Source organism: Polyodon spathula, chromosome 11 (genome assembly GCF_017654505.1).
Source record: "Polyodon spathula isolate WHYD16114869_AA chromosome 11, ASM1765450v1, whole genome shotgun sequence".
NCBI lineage: Eukaryota > Metazoa > Chordata > Actinopteri > Acipenseriformes > Polyodontidae > Polyodon > Polyodon spathula.
The window spans coordinates 9,958,446-9,973,085 of record NC_054544.1 but is presented as its reverse complement, the minus strand read 5'-3'; the positions used below and the strand labels follow the sequence as shown (position 1 = coordinate 9,973,085).

Here is a 14,640-nt window from a genome sequence, read left to right as displayed (position 1 = left end):
GAGGTCGACTAACGGGTTAACCACTGTGGCGTACTCGGGGATGAAGCGGCGGTAATAACCGGCTAAGCCCAGTAGTGACCTCACCTGAGTCTTGGTTTTGGGGATCGCTGCATCAACCAAAGCCTGGATTTTGGTGACTACAGGTCTCACCCTTCCATTCCCCATTAAAAATCCCAAATATTGAGTCTCTGTTTTGGCAAACGCACATTTCCTCAAGTTAGCTGTCAGCCGGGCTGCCCTTAGAGACTGAAGAACGGCTGCAACCCTAGCCAAATGCTCTCGCCAGGTGGAGCTGTAAATAACCACATCATCAATATACGCTGCTGCATATTCATGATGTGGGCGTAAAACCTGATCCATCAGTCTCTGAAAGGCAGCGGGCGCACCATGTAGCCCAAACGGCATGGTTTTAAAGTGGAACAGCCCTTCTGGTGTTGAAAATGCGGTTTTCTCTCTGGAGCTGCGGGTTAAAGGGATTTGCCAATATCCCTTCGTCAGGTCCAGAGTGGAAATAAACCTCGCTTTTCCCAGTCTGTCTAAAAGTTCGTCGACCCGAGGCATGGGATATGCATCGAACTTAGCAATAGCGTTCACCTTTCTGAAATCCACACAGAAGCGGTTGGTGCCGTCTTTCTTAGCCACTATGACGATCGGACTGCACCACTCGCTCCTGGAAGGCTCAATCACCCCAAGCTCGAGCATATCACATACCTCTTTGCGAACGCCACTTCGTCGACTTTCCGGGATCCGGTACGGTCTCTCTCGCACTGTGACACCTGGTGGAGAGATAATGTCATATTCAACTAAGTTTGTCCTGCCGGGCACGTCAGAAAAAACATCGCTGAACTCCTCAATAAGCTTACGCAGCTCTCTTTGCTGATCCGGAACCAATTGTTCCCCCATAGAAATCGCTCTTGTGCTCGGGGTCTCTGGACAGGGACCTAAATCATCCTCCATATTGCCTGGGGCTATAAATAAGACCTCCCTTGCCTGCCAGGGCTTTAATAAATTGACATGATAAATTTCACGTTCATTTCGGCGATCGGGCTGTCTAATTTCATAATTTACTTTCCCTATAGCCCGAATCACCTCATACGGCCCCTGCCATTTAGCACACAGTTTCGATTCAGATGAGGGAAGTAGCAGCATTACCTTGTCCCCTGGTCGAAAGGTTCGAATCCGTGCATTTTTGTTGTAATGCTGCTGTTGTCGGTGCTGAGCCGATCTGAGGTTGTCTTGGGCCAAACGACCGACCAAATCCAGGCGATCTCGTAGTAGGAGCACATACTTCACTACATTTTTAGACGAGCCTTTGTGCTCCTCCCACCCCTCCCTCAGCAGGTCGAGAATGCCGCGAGGCTGCCGGCCGTACAGGAGCTCAAAGGGGGAGAACCCCGTTGAACTCTGCGGCACTTCTCTCACCGCAAAAAGGAGGTAGGGAAGAAGCGATGCCCAATGTTTCTGCTCCTGTGTTACAAATCGCCTCAGCATCGACTTTAAGGTCTGATTAAAACGTTCAACCAAACCGTCCGATTGTGGATGATAAACGGACGTCCTGATGGGACGTATTTTTAATATTTTGTACACCTGCTGTAACGTATTGGACAAAAAATTGGTTCCGTGATCAGTCAAAATCTCCTTGGGGATCCCTACTCTAGCCATAATCTGCGCTAACTCGGTGGCTATTGCAGCTGCACTAGTGGACCTCAATGGAACTGCCTCTGGGTATCGCGTTGCATAATCCACCACTACTAATATATGCGTATACCCAGAGTCAGAAGGTAGCAACGGGCCCATTATGTCCATTGCAATGCGCTCGAACGGAGTGGAAATAATCGGCAGTGGGACCAAAGGAGCGGGGCGCACTCGACCTGGCGCTACTCGCTGGCAGTCTGGGCATGTGGCTACATATTTCGACACATCAGTATGAAGACCGAGCCAATAGAATCGAGCCAATATTCGCTCCCTCGTCTTCTCGGCTCCGAGGTGCCCCGCAAAAGGGATATCATGCGCCAGCCTCATGACCTCGGTCCGACAAGACGGGGGAACCAATAATTGTGTTACAGGCTGTCCTGTGCCCGCGGCTAGGTTTACCCTATATAGTAATTGCCCCTTTATACTGAAATGTGGATATACTAGCGGCCCAGCGCCATCAACATCCTTACCTTCAATGGACCGGACCTGCCCCCAAGCGTGCACCAGTGACGGGTCGTTCTTTTGGCCCCACACTAGGTCCGCGCTTGAGTACCACGGGTCCGGTATATTGAGAGGGGCTGGAATAACCTCTGCCCTAGTCGGCCCAGTAACCTCGCTCTCTCGGTCGCACTGCGTTCCCACTCCCTTCGACTGGCGTTTGTTCCCATTACAGCACTCTCCCACCAGACCCCAGCCTTGTCTCAAAGACGCTCCCTCCCATTTCGCGGTCCGTCTCTCCTTATTTGTTTTTCTAGGACGGAACAGAGGGGAAAACATTTCAGGATGAAAAGGAAACACATCACCAATCCGTTCCTTTTTCCCTTTTTCTGCCACGTTTACGTGTGTGGCTGAGACTGCCATTATTTGCACCAATTCTTTGAATTTTGGCCAGTCTCGGCCCAGAATAACTGGGTGCGGCAACCTTTCCGCCACCCCGACTACAAGGTGACGTTTTATCGGTCCTACCGATAAATATACTTTTAGGGTGGGGTATGCCGCCGTGTCTCCATGGATACAGGAGATGGCCACCTGACCTTGTGGCCGCCACGACATACCGCCCAAGAGAGCTGTCCTGATCAAGGTCTGCTCACACCCTGTGTCCACTAACGCGTGGGTTTTCACATTCCCTAAAACCACGTCAATCAGACAGGGCCCCTCCCAACCGTTTTCCCCCTGCTTACCCGTTCCAGGTGTCCAGTTGCATGCAGCCACGTCACACTCCATAGCAGCGGGGCATGACCTGGCCCTATGTCCTGGCTGGTTACACCTAAAACAGAGTGGAGGGACAGAGGGGGCATAGGTTAAATATCTGTCCCGCTGCTGGTAGGGCAACGGGGCAGGGGCAACACCTCTACCCCAGCTGGGGGCCATCCTCGGTCTCCATGGGGGGGAGGCAAGGGGGCCCAACGGGGTCGGCGGTCTGGGAGGTCTGGGTGCCGGGACCGAGGGTGATGGTGGTGGTGTTGGAGGAGAGGGAGGGAGAGGTTGGTTCCTGAGCAGGGCAGGGGCTGACAGGATCCCGACCCGGGCTGACGTCAAAGAGTCCTCAAAATCTTCGGCCAATTTGACCGCCTCCTCCAGGGTGTCAGGGTTGTGGCGCCGTACCCACGCCTGAGTTTCGGCGCCGACCACATGGCAGAATTGTTCCACCACAATGGCTTCCCCCATTTGTTGAGCGGTCTTCTTCTCTGGGGTCAGCCAATGGACCATGTGGTCGCACAACCGCTGTGCCACCACCCTGGGGCGTGTCTCCGGGGCTCTCCGGTACTCGCGGAACCGCGTCCGGTGGGTCTCCGCGGTGATGTTGAGACGACGGAGGATAGCCTGCTTGACTAGGTCATAGTCAGTGGCGTACTGGTCGCTCAGGGCTTGGTAAGCTGCCTGCGCTTCCCCGATCAGGCAAGGTCCTAGCTGGCTTGCCCAGAACTCCCGAGGCCATCCCGCCGCGGTTGCCAGCCGCTCGAACGCCACCAAAAATGCCTCCGGATCATCCTCCGCCGTCATTTTCATGGCCCGTGCCTTCGGGGCCGACATCAATGATGTTCCGGTAGGGGTCGCTCCTGCAGCAACGATCAGCCCTACCCGTTCAATGAGCGCCGTATAGCGCTCCTCCCTCCGTCTCTCCTCTGCATCCCGTCTGGTCTCCAGTGCCTGCAGCAACTCCGCCAGCGCGTTGCGGTCCATAATCCCGTGTTCTGACACCACGTGTGGCAAAGTGGCTAGTGGAGGGGAACAGGTATAACGGTGATGCGATGCAGGAGTGACAGGCAGACAACAGTTTCCAGTGAAAAGGTGCTTTTATTTATAATCCAGGTCTGGTGACCGTTAAATAATAAATCCCCGGCTATACACAACAATGTGTAAAGCACGGGGATAGCAATAACAGGACACAGTCCCGAACAAAAACGAACACACGGTCACCAGTCCTGGGTGAGTGCAGACGTGCTTGTGGTGGGTGAAGACACTGTATTTCGTGACGGTTCCGTGCAGTGGTGATCCGGATTGTGCTGACCCTGGTCGACAGCTCCGGATAGGTGAGTTAACTGTCTGGTGGTGCAAAACGCAGACAATTACAAAACAAACACAACAAAACACAACACGTAATTCTCTGCAACAACGAGAGCTCCTCTCTCGCTCCTTCTCTCTCCAAACGTTTACCCAAACGAAGGAAAAGACCAGCGTTACCCTGGCCCCTATATGTAATCCCGCATGATATCTAGGTAAACGGTTGCAGCTGCCTTATTACTTGCAGCTGCCTCTCGTTTATCTCTCAAATCAATACGGTCTTACAACAGAGTCGCGCTTCCATCCAGGCTGACCCACTTCCCTGACCCGGAAACGAACTGTCAGGCCAGCCTTCCAGATTTCCAGATGCTTCTCCTCACAGGTCGACACTGTCAATACTTTTTAGAATTTTGAATGCTTGAATTAGGTCGCCACGTAGTCTTCTTTGTTCAAGACTGAACAGATTCAATTCTTTTAGCCTGTCTGCATATGACATGCCTTTTAAGCCCGGAATAATTCTGGTCGCTCTTCTTTGCACTCTTTCTAGAGCAGCAATATCTTTTTTATAGCGAGGTGACCAGAACTGAACACAATATTCAAGATGAGGTCTTACTAGTGCATTGTACAGTTTTAACATTACTTCCCTTGATTTAAATTCAACACTTTTCACAATGTATCCGAGCATCTTGTTAACCTTTTTTATAGCTTCCCCACATTGTCTAGATGAAGACATTTCTGAGTCAACAAAAACTCCTAGGTCTTTTTCATAGATTCCTTCTCCAATTTCAGTATCTCCCATATGATATTTATAATGTACATTTTTATTTCCTGCGTGCAGTACCTTACACTTTTCTCTATTAAATGTCATTTGCCATGTGTCTGCCCAGTTCTGAATCTTGTCTAGATCATTTTGAATGACCTTTGCTGCTGCAACAGTGTTTGCCACTCCTCCTACTTTTGTGTCGTCTGCAAATTTAACAAGTTTGCTTACTATACCAGAATCTAAATCATTAATGTAGATTAGGAATAGCAGAGGACCTAATACTGATCCCTGTGGTACACCGCTGGTTACCACACTCCATTCTGAGGTTTTTCCTCTAATCAGTACTTTCTGTTTTCTACATGTTAACCACTCCCTAATCCATGTACATGTGTTTCCTTGAATCCCAACTGCGTTCAGTTTGAGAATTAATCTTTTGTGCGGGACTTTGTCAAAAGCTTTCTGGAAATCTAAATAAACCATGTCATATGCTTTGCAATTATCCATTATCGATGTTGCATCCTCAAAAAAATCAAGCAAGTTAGTTAGGCACGATCTCCCTTTCCTAAAACCATGTTGACTGTCTCCCAGTACCCTGTTACCATATAGGTAATTTTCCATTTTGGATCTTATTATAGTTTCCATAAGTTTGCATATAATAGAAGTCAGGCTTACTGGTCTGTAGTTACCTGGTTCAGTTTTGTTTCCCTTTTTGTGGATCGGTATTACGTTTGCAATTTTCCAGTCTGTCGGTACCACCCCTGTGTCAAGAGACTGCTGCATGATCTTGGTTAGCGGTTTGTAAATTACTTCTTTCATTTCTTTGAGTACTACTGGGAGGATCTCATCCGGCCCAGGGGATTTGTTTATTTTAAGAGCTCCTAGTCCCTTTAACACTTCTGCCTCAGTTATGCTAAAGTTATTTAAAACTGGATAGGAACTGGATGACATGTGGGGCATGTTGTCAGTATCTTCCTTTGTAAAAACTTGTGAAAAGTAATCATTTAACATATTTGCTATTTTTTTTTCTTCATCTACGATTTTGCCATTTGTATCTCTTAAACATTTAATCTCCTCTTTGAATGTTCTCTTGCTGTTGTAATATTGGAAAAACATTTTGGAATTGGTTTTAGCTCCCTTAGCAATGTTCATTTCTATTTCTCTCTTGGCCTTTCTAACTTCCTTTTTGACTTGTGTTTGCAGTTCTGTGTACTCTTTCTGCGTACTTTCTTTTTGGTCCTTTTTTAATGCTCTATAAAGTGCCTTTTTTCGCTGAATATTTTTTTTAATTGATCTATTAAACCATTTTGGCAATTTAGTTTTACATTTAGATTTGTCTACTTTAGGGATATAATTGTTTTGCGCCTCTAGTACTACATTTTTGAAGAACAACCATCCTTCTTCTGTGGGTGTTTTCTCTATTTTACTCCAATCTACTTCTGTTAGTCTCTGTTTCATACCTTCATAGTTTGCTTTTCTAAAATTGTAAACCTTAGCTTTAGTCTTTACTTTTGGGGATTTAAAAAACACTTCAAATGAGACCATGTTGTGGTCTGAGTTTGCCAGTGGTTCTCTGACCTCTGTTTTAGTTATTCTATCTTCGTTATTTGAAAAGACTAAATCAAGGCATGCCTCCCCTCTAGTCGGTGCCTTGACAAATTGTGTTAGGAAGCAGTCATTTGTCATTTCCACCATTTCTATTTCATCCTTCGCGCTACCCACCGGGTTTTCCCATTTTATTTGGGGGAAGTTGAAATCCCCCATTAGTATGGCTTCTCCTTTGCTACACACATTTCTAATGTCATTGTATAACAGATTATTGTGCTCACCGTCTGAATCTGGCGGTCTATAGCATGCTCCTATTATTATGCCTTTTGAATTTTTGTCTGTTATTCTGACCCATATTGATTCGGTTTTATTTTCTTTGTCCAGGTTTAACACCTGGGCTTCAAGACTGTTTCTTATGTATAGCGCTACCCCTCCTCCTCTTCTGTCCTGCCTGTCTTTCCTATACAGTGTATACCCACAAATATTATATTCGTCCCCATCACTCTCAGACAACCACGTTTCTGTAACACCTATCACATCATAGTTACCTGTTAGTGCAGTAGCTTCAAGTTCTAGAATTTTGTTTCTGATACTTCTAGCATTTAGATAAATACATTTAATGGTTGTCTTACCTGAGTTGTTGTTCTTGTTTTGATGCGGTCTCCCTTCTGTTTTTTTGTTGATTTCTCCTCCCTTCCTTTCTAGTTTAAATGCTTCCGAACCTGCTCGAGGATCTTTTCTCCGAGTAGACTAGTTCCCTTGTTATTTAAATGCAGTCCATCCCGTCTATACAGATAGTCCTCGTTGTAGAATGTGGTCCAATGATCAAGATAGGTGAAGCCTTCCCGTGTGCACCACATCTTCAGCCATGCGTTTTGATTAATTATTTCCAGCTGTCCATATGGTCCTTTGCAAGGTGCGGGTAGTATACCAGAAAATACCACAGTTTTGGTTTTCTCTTTTAATTTCCTTCCTAGCTCTCTGAATTTGTTTTGCAGGGATTTTGGTCTGTCTCTTCCAATGTTGTTTGTACCGATGTGGACGACTACTACCGGGTCGTCTCCTGTTCGTTCTAGGAGCCTGTCCACGTTTTCAGTGATGTGCTTGACAGAGGCTCCCGGAAGGCAAGCACACTGTTGTAGTAAGGGGGTCCAAACTGCGAATTGAACTTGCTGTGTTTCTCAATATGGAGTCCCCAACAATCATGACCTCCCTTCTTTTTGCTGTCTGGTCACCACTGTCAATAGGGTCCTGGATGTTGTTCCTTTCATTCTCTTGTTGTTGGTTCTGCTCATCAAAATTCTGAAGTGACTCAAATCTGTTGGTTGTTTTGATTTCTGGTGGTTGTGTTTGACGAAGTTTCTTTTTTTCCCTGCTTCTGCCTACCTGAACCCAGCTGTTCTGACCTTCTATCTCCCTGGTGGCTTTCAGTCTGTTAGGGGTGATGCAGACTTCCATGAATTGTGGGTGTGCCAGTTCCTCAAGATCCTGTTGCTGTCTCACTTCTTCCAGCTCCATTTCTAGCATACTTACTAGTTTATGCAAATCCTGGATTACGCGGCACTTTATGCACACTTGGTTTAGCTCCGCTGGGTTTTCTCGGATTTCCCACATCAAGCAGGTGTCACAGATTACTGGCTTGAAGACCATGTTGAGTTTTTTTTTTTTTTTAAGTTTAGTTTCTTCTGCAGCCGTCAACCTGCTTTCAAACTGCTTCAAAACTGCTCTGTACTTTTCGACGCCTGTACTTCTCCCACTCGCTGTCGCTGGGAAGACTGCCTCGTTTAACTGCGTTGTTCTGCTCTGCTGTTGGCTCCTCCCCTCGCCCGTGTCTCAAAACGGCGCTGAATTTGAATCAGCTGCTCCGAGTTTCAGCTTGTTTGTTATCAGAAAAACACACGCGGCTGTTTGACTTTGAGCTGCTGCTGTGTTTCCCCAATGTCCTCTGTTTTCTGATTAAAGCAATTCAAGATGCAATTTCTCCTTTCTGCTTCGAAACTGCTCTGTACTTTTCCACGCCTGTACTTCTTCCACTCGCTGTCGCTGGGAAGACTGCCTCGTTTAACTGCGTTGTTCTGCTGTGCTGTTGGCTCCTCCCCTCGCCCGTGTCTCAAAACGGCGCTGAATTTGAATCAGCTGCTCCGAGTTTCAGCTTGGAATGGAATGTTCTTCTGTACACTTGGTAAAACCTGAACCAAGGTGTGACAGGGGTCAACCCAAAACTAAGCACAGCAAAACATGTGGTCCTTTTCAAGTTCTGTACCAGCATTAGCAGCCACAATAGATGTATGTCTTCAGTGTCTTCAGCATTGGGTGTTCACATTATTCTGACATGATCTGTTTAAACTGTAACAGTTGACTACTGCAGTAATTTGCATTCAATTTTCAGAGGTTTCAGATGACTACAAAGTGCCTGACATCACCTCAATATTTTGATTGAATTATTTGAAATCCACCCCAGTCATCTATATTGTAATGGATGCTTGAAGTATCAGTAATATAATTGAGAACTTACAATTATGTCATAACCCTTGAGAGGGCAGCAAGATAGGTTTACAGTAATCTTAAACCATATAGTTTTCCTTAATTATATTACAGTACATGTTACATTTTAAGAGTTGAAATGTATACCATTATACAAAATAATAAGAAAGTTTAGCACCCTAGAAGTCTGTATATATCAGCATAACTTTATAGTCTATTTTAATGAATTAAATGTCAGACATCAGCTTTTAAAAGTGTACATACATTTTTTTTTTTACTATGAATTCCAAATAGTTTCAAATATCTAATACACTTTCATAAATTATTTGAAGAGCTTGTCTTTACCATTAACAGCTATGTATCTGAAACGGATTATTCTCTGCATCATTTTAAAATGGGTTCAAAGGTTAACTAGCTTATCAGAGTGGCTTTTAAAAGAAAACACCTTGTATCAGAATAGAGCTCTTTAATTAGGGTTAAAAGATGGCCAGACCAAGGTAATCAATCCCCATGTTTGTTTTTGAAGAGCATGACCCCTGCATTAAGCAGTTTGCTGTTCCTACCCAGGTTTTACAGCCTTCAGTTTGTTTCCTCTTTTGGCATCAAAGCATTCTCTTCTCAAACTAATAGGTCTACCACAAGACATAGGGTATTTGGTGATCTTCAATAACCTCTGGTTCCTTCTAAGCCCCAGAGCTCTCCTTATATGAGCAGCAGGCTAGGGATACAGCATCTAAAACATTCCCAGAAGAAGCAAAATGTTGTCGTTTACAGCAGTAAACAACCCCTCTATTTGATGACTTGAGTTTTTCATAATAAAAACAATATGGATAATTTGCATAATACCAAATCAATTGAATACAAATAATTAAATCTGCTGCCACAGCCTGTTCCACATCATACAAAGGAATGTTTTCAAGTGGGGAAGTATAAACAGAGAATCTAAAAGCAGATGGGAGTGACCATATGGATCTTGTTTGTATGGTGGGACATTTCTTATGTGCGTTGCTAGTGGTTCTTTGTTAATCAGTTTGCTGCATTTGTCAGGGACTAGGGAAGGGGTCAATGTTTACCATGGGCTATCCCTGATATTTGCTTGTATTCCCTTTTAGGGATCTTGTGAGGGTGGTCTCAAAAAGCAATGTTTGAAGGAGGACTCTTGATGGATTCCAAATATTTGCAAAACAGCTACAGGACATTGAAAACCACAAACCCTCAAAAGGATTTACATGAGTGATATATACAATCTATTGCCATTCTCGAATTAACAAATCAGGATTTTTTTCTTACTTTCACTACAACATAATTGCTAAGAAATCTACTTGCCTAGTTCTAGTCCCTCCCAACTTCTTCATCCTGTTTTCTCACTGGTCAAAATAAGTGCCATTATTGTGGTTTGAATAACATTACTACGATGCACTGTAAAAACATAATGTTGCTGACATTAATGCAGAATAAAAGTATTAGGGATTCCCATATGCATATACAAATTCCATTTCATTACAGATAACCACATTGGGTGTTTAAACTTAAAACCATATGAAAAACATATTGAAGAGGGTTTGGATTTTCATCTGTTTGTTAAATGTGCATTTCACTTTGCTGGCTGATCTTCAGTTAAGCACAGCTCTGTTCTTTAGAAATTGGCAGGGATGGGGTTAAATTCATTGTGTTCAGGTGGCTGGGGTTGATTAGGTGATTAGTTTAATTAACGATCAATCAGCACCCAGCCACCTGACATAAAAGGAGACCTCTGCTTCTCATTTAGGAGGAGGGAGCTGAGGAAGCAGGCTGGTGTTTTGGTGTTTGTGATTTTTGAATGTTTTGAATCCAGTGAAGGCATTGCCCAGCCTGGAAACCTTTATTTTTGTGAGTGTATTTTTGCTTTATTTGTGTTAAAATTGCTTTGTTTTGGCCCTTGTGCCCTTTCATTTTTGTGTTTATAATAAAATAGTTATTTTTTTGAACTCCAGACTGTCTCTGGGCCTCTATCCACTCACCAGCCTGCTACAATCAGCATGATGGGTTTTTAGCATATAGGATTCTGCTGTTACTTGTAGCAGGCAATTTTTATTGCTCAGTCAGAACTTCACAGCTGGTAACCAAAGGCAGTTTCTTTAAGTACTGGACTGTAAACAAGACCTCTGCCAAGATCCTGATTTATACAGCCCACAGTGTATGACTTAGTTCTGATCCATTTCTCTGAACTGTCAAGTTAGCGTCTGTCTTTTCAAATAAAATCAACACAGCATAAGAATCCCGATATAATAATTGCTGAATTTACCTACTCTTTTTCATCTAGCATTCATGGCATTGTCATAAAGCAATTTTTGTATCCTAAAGTGTGGTTCAGGGGGGAAGGGGTATCTCCCTCTAGGGGCAAGTGAGGCTCACTTCCCAACCTTATGGCCACGCTGGCCTTGTCTTCTGAGGGGAAGGTTCTCCCTCACCTAAAGGGGACCCCCAACCAAAATTTTCTTAGCTTGTTTTAGTTAAAGAGGATGTCTAGACTTCTTTAGGTTTTCGATTCTCCTGCTATCCTATTTTTCGTATTCCACTTGCGGCAAGCAAAACTCCCTTCCCAGCCTTGGAGGCCACGAGCCAGGTCACAAGTTACTTTCCTTCCCTTTCAATTCCTGAGGTTATTCCTCCATGCAGCCCTTGCTCCTATCCAATGAAACACTGTATGCACAGTATACTCCAGTATTATGATTCAACATAGTATACAAGAGGTGTACATTATAAAAAATATATTACACAAGGCAGATCATATACAACATTATACAGAAGTTGGGTGTTATATTCAGAATTGATTATAGAATTATTATTTAATCCATGTGTTAATGTACTTTTCTATAAAGCGATGGTGTATAACAGCATTCTATCTTTCCACTTTCATTTGATAGAAAATAAACTTTTTTTAAATAAAAAATATCTTGAGAAAACAAAAGGACATAAGACTGAACAAATGATCGCTTACTGGTAATGATTTACAGATAACAAATATGAAGCAAAAACACAGCTAACAACAGCTTAAAGGTCACTCTAAGTAGCTAGTAAATTGTTTAGAATGAATCAGCTCTGATGCACGAAAAAATGTAAGTGCAGTATGTAACACAACAATGGGAACAGGATACAGAAATATGTTAAAATGCATTCTTTTTTTTGTTAATCAGATCTGATATGTCCTGGGGGGGAAAAAACTGACAGAAGATAAAGTGTTTGAATCTGCTGTGATTTTTTTTTTCATTTTACTGAGATAATAAAGCAACCATTGTAATGGTCATGATCAGATAAGGTGGTAAATTAATGGCTCTTAGTTCATGTATTACTTACATTGTTGTTTACTTTTCTGCTTTATAATCTCATTTAGCAAGTGAAGACATACAGTATGTCTTTCAGTTTCAATCTGAATCTACAGAAAGTAAAGTTAAAGTTAGACTATATATATTAGATATATATATATTAATATAGATAAATATAATATATAATATATCATATATATATATATAATATATATATATATATATATATATATATATTCGGTTATATATTACTTAAATGTTATACTCGTAACCTGTTTGGAGGTCAATGTTTGTGAATACTGTTTTGAACTGTACTGTATATTAACTCCAATTAATTCATCAATTACTTATCGGTTAATATTTGTCTACACATATACAGGAGCTACAGATGTTAATGAGCTCTCTGCTCTTCTTGATAATTCTCCCATTGTATATTTACACAATGTACTACAGCGGAATTGTTGAGATGCATGTAATATCAACCCCACACCTTCTCATGCCACCCCTGTGTTACACTAGCTGAAAAATTGGTACATTCCAATGGCATATTCAGTGTTAAGTGGTTAAAAGTTTCTTTGTTAGCTGGGGTGTTCCTCAAGGCAGAAAAGGAAGAAATAAAATGTACTGCAAATTGACACCTACCCCATTAAAAGATTGTCAGAGATGGAATGAAACCTAGGCTGGGAACAAATCAAGACTTTGACAACCCGCTAATCGCACTTAACAAAACTGTATTTAATAGTGTCTTCTTTTTATGAGTAGAAGAAATAAGATACTTATAAAAAAAAAAAAGAAAAGTCTATCAAAGACAGTTTTGTTAAGTGCGATTAGCAGGTTGTCGAAGTTTTGATTTGGTCCCAGCCCTAGTGCATAATTTTTGCATACATTTCGCTTTGGAACATTTTTGGCATATGTTTGGTGCTTTCAAGCAGTATAATGTGTAGTTGTAGCTCTGTTATCATGATGTCACACCATTTCAAGACAACATTGTTCAAAATGAACAGTGACATCCAAGATTAAAGAGTTAAAAACTCCATTGTGTCACCAGTAATCGGAAGACAACCAAATGAAGAAAAACTGGTCAATTACAAACTATTAAAGTGACATCCACTGAGAATATTCTATGCTAAAAAAAGCCAGTGTCAACAATATAGTAGCTGGGCATTTCTAACCTTTCCATCAAGCCTGGCTGTCCCTCCAAGGGCAATGCTGGCGTTCCTCGGAGGAAGAGTGAAGGCTGGAGGTTCAGTGGGGAGAGCACTGCTGCTTGGAGATGGTCTCCCCAGGGTAAGGGTGGTCTTTGAGACTCGAGTAGAAGTTACAAGTTCAACATCCCCCATGGTTCCTTTTTCCACTGATAAAAGTAGAAAAAAAAATTATTAAAAAAAAATAATAATAATAAAAAGTTTGCCTGATACCATGCATCCCTGTTTAAAACAATGCAGACAGGACCTCGATTCAATACCATTCCTACAGCTAATGACTTGTCTGATTTTAGTTTAATCTGAAATCGAAATGTTCTTTTGCAGATGCAGATGTTAATGGTATGTTAAGCTTGTTCTGACTAAACCTTGAAATCCTCACAACAGTTACATAGTAAATAAATAAGTCATGCCAACACATTATCTTCTTTCCTGTCCATACTTCACTTATTCCTAGTTGATTACATGTTTAAATGTTACTCCTGTGACACTTTGCAAATGTAAATGGATTTTGTTGAATGACCTTTAGACAACACTGTGGATAAAGTTTGCTAAATCCTTCTGTCAAACGCTATTAGAAAGACAAGGTGTACAACTCAAGGTTGTGGGGCTGTTGTTTTCTACTATTTTACCTACTGTAAGTGTTTTGTTTTTGACAGTAAAACTTCTTTTAGACTTTTTAGACAACCAGCTAAGCAAAAATTCAAAGGCTGCAGTTACTTTTTGATTGACAGCCCATGAGTGAAGGATAGAAATATTATAACCTAAGAAAATAATGCATACCAAGGTAATGTGTTTTAAGGAATGATGACAGTGCTCTAGTGGACCGACAGTGTAAGGATTATTGCCCACATTGTCAAACAAGTAACACAGCAATAACTATCCATGATGTGGATGTGATGATATGGAAGAGTTGTTGCAAGCACTTGTTGTTACATTTTATTTTATCGCTCGTCCTGCAGCTCAAACCCCAGTGCACTAGAGCAGACATTTTGAAAAGACCTTTTAAAACTGACTTCACACTTATAAGTGTAAAAAGTTGTCAGGATGTTAACAATGAAAAGAAACATTACAGGTATGTTATTTAAACAGTTGTAGCAACATGTAGGGACATGTAAAGCTATATTTTTCGGAACCGCTC

General features: G+C 42.5%; 1 protein-coding gene across 1 annotated transcript in view; it reads right to left on the bottom strand.

Moving 5' to 3' along the window:
• The window catches only part of LOC121323021 (myosin light chain kinase, smooth muscle-like), a 96,911-nt gene that overhangs the window by 62,305 nt on the left and 19,966 nt on the right, over positions 1–14,640 (bottom strand). Inside the window, exon 2 of the mRNA XM_041263738.1 lies at positions 13,470–13,651. Within this exon, the coding sequence (XP_041119672.1) occupies positions 13,470–13,637 (168 nt within the window). The 5' untranslated portion in view covers positions 13,638–13,651. The remainder of the gene's footprint in view (positions 1–13,469; positions 13,652–14,640) is intronic.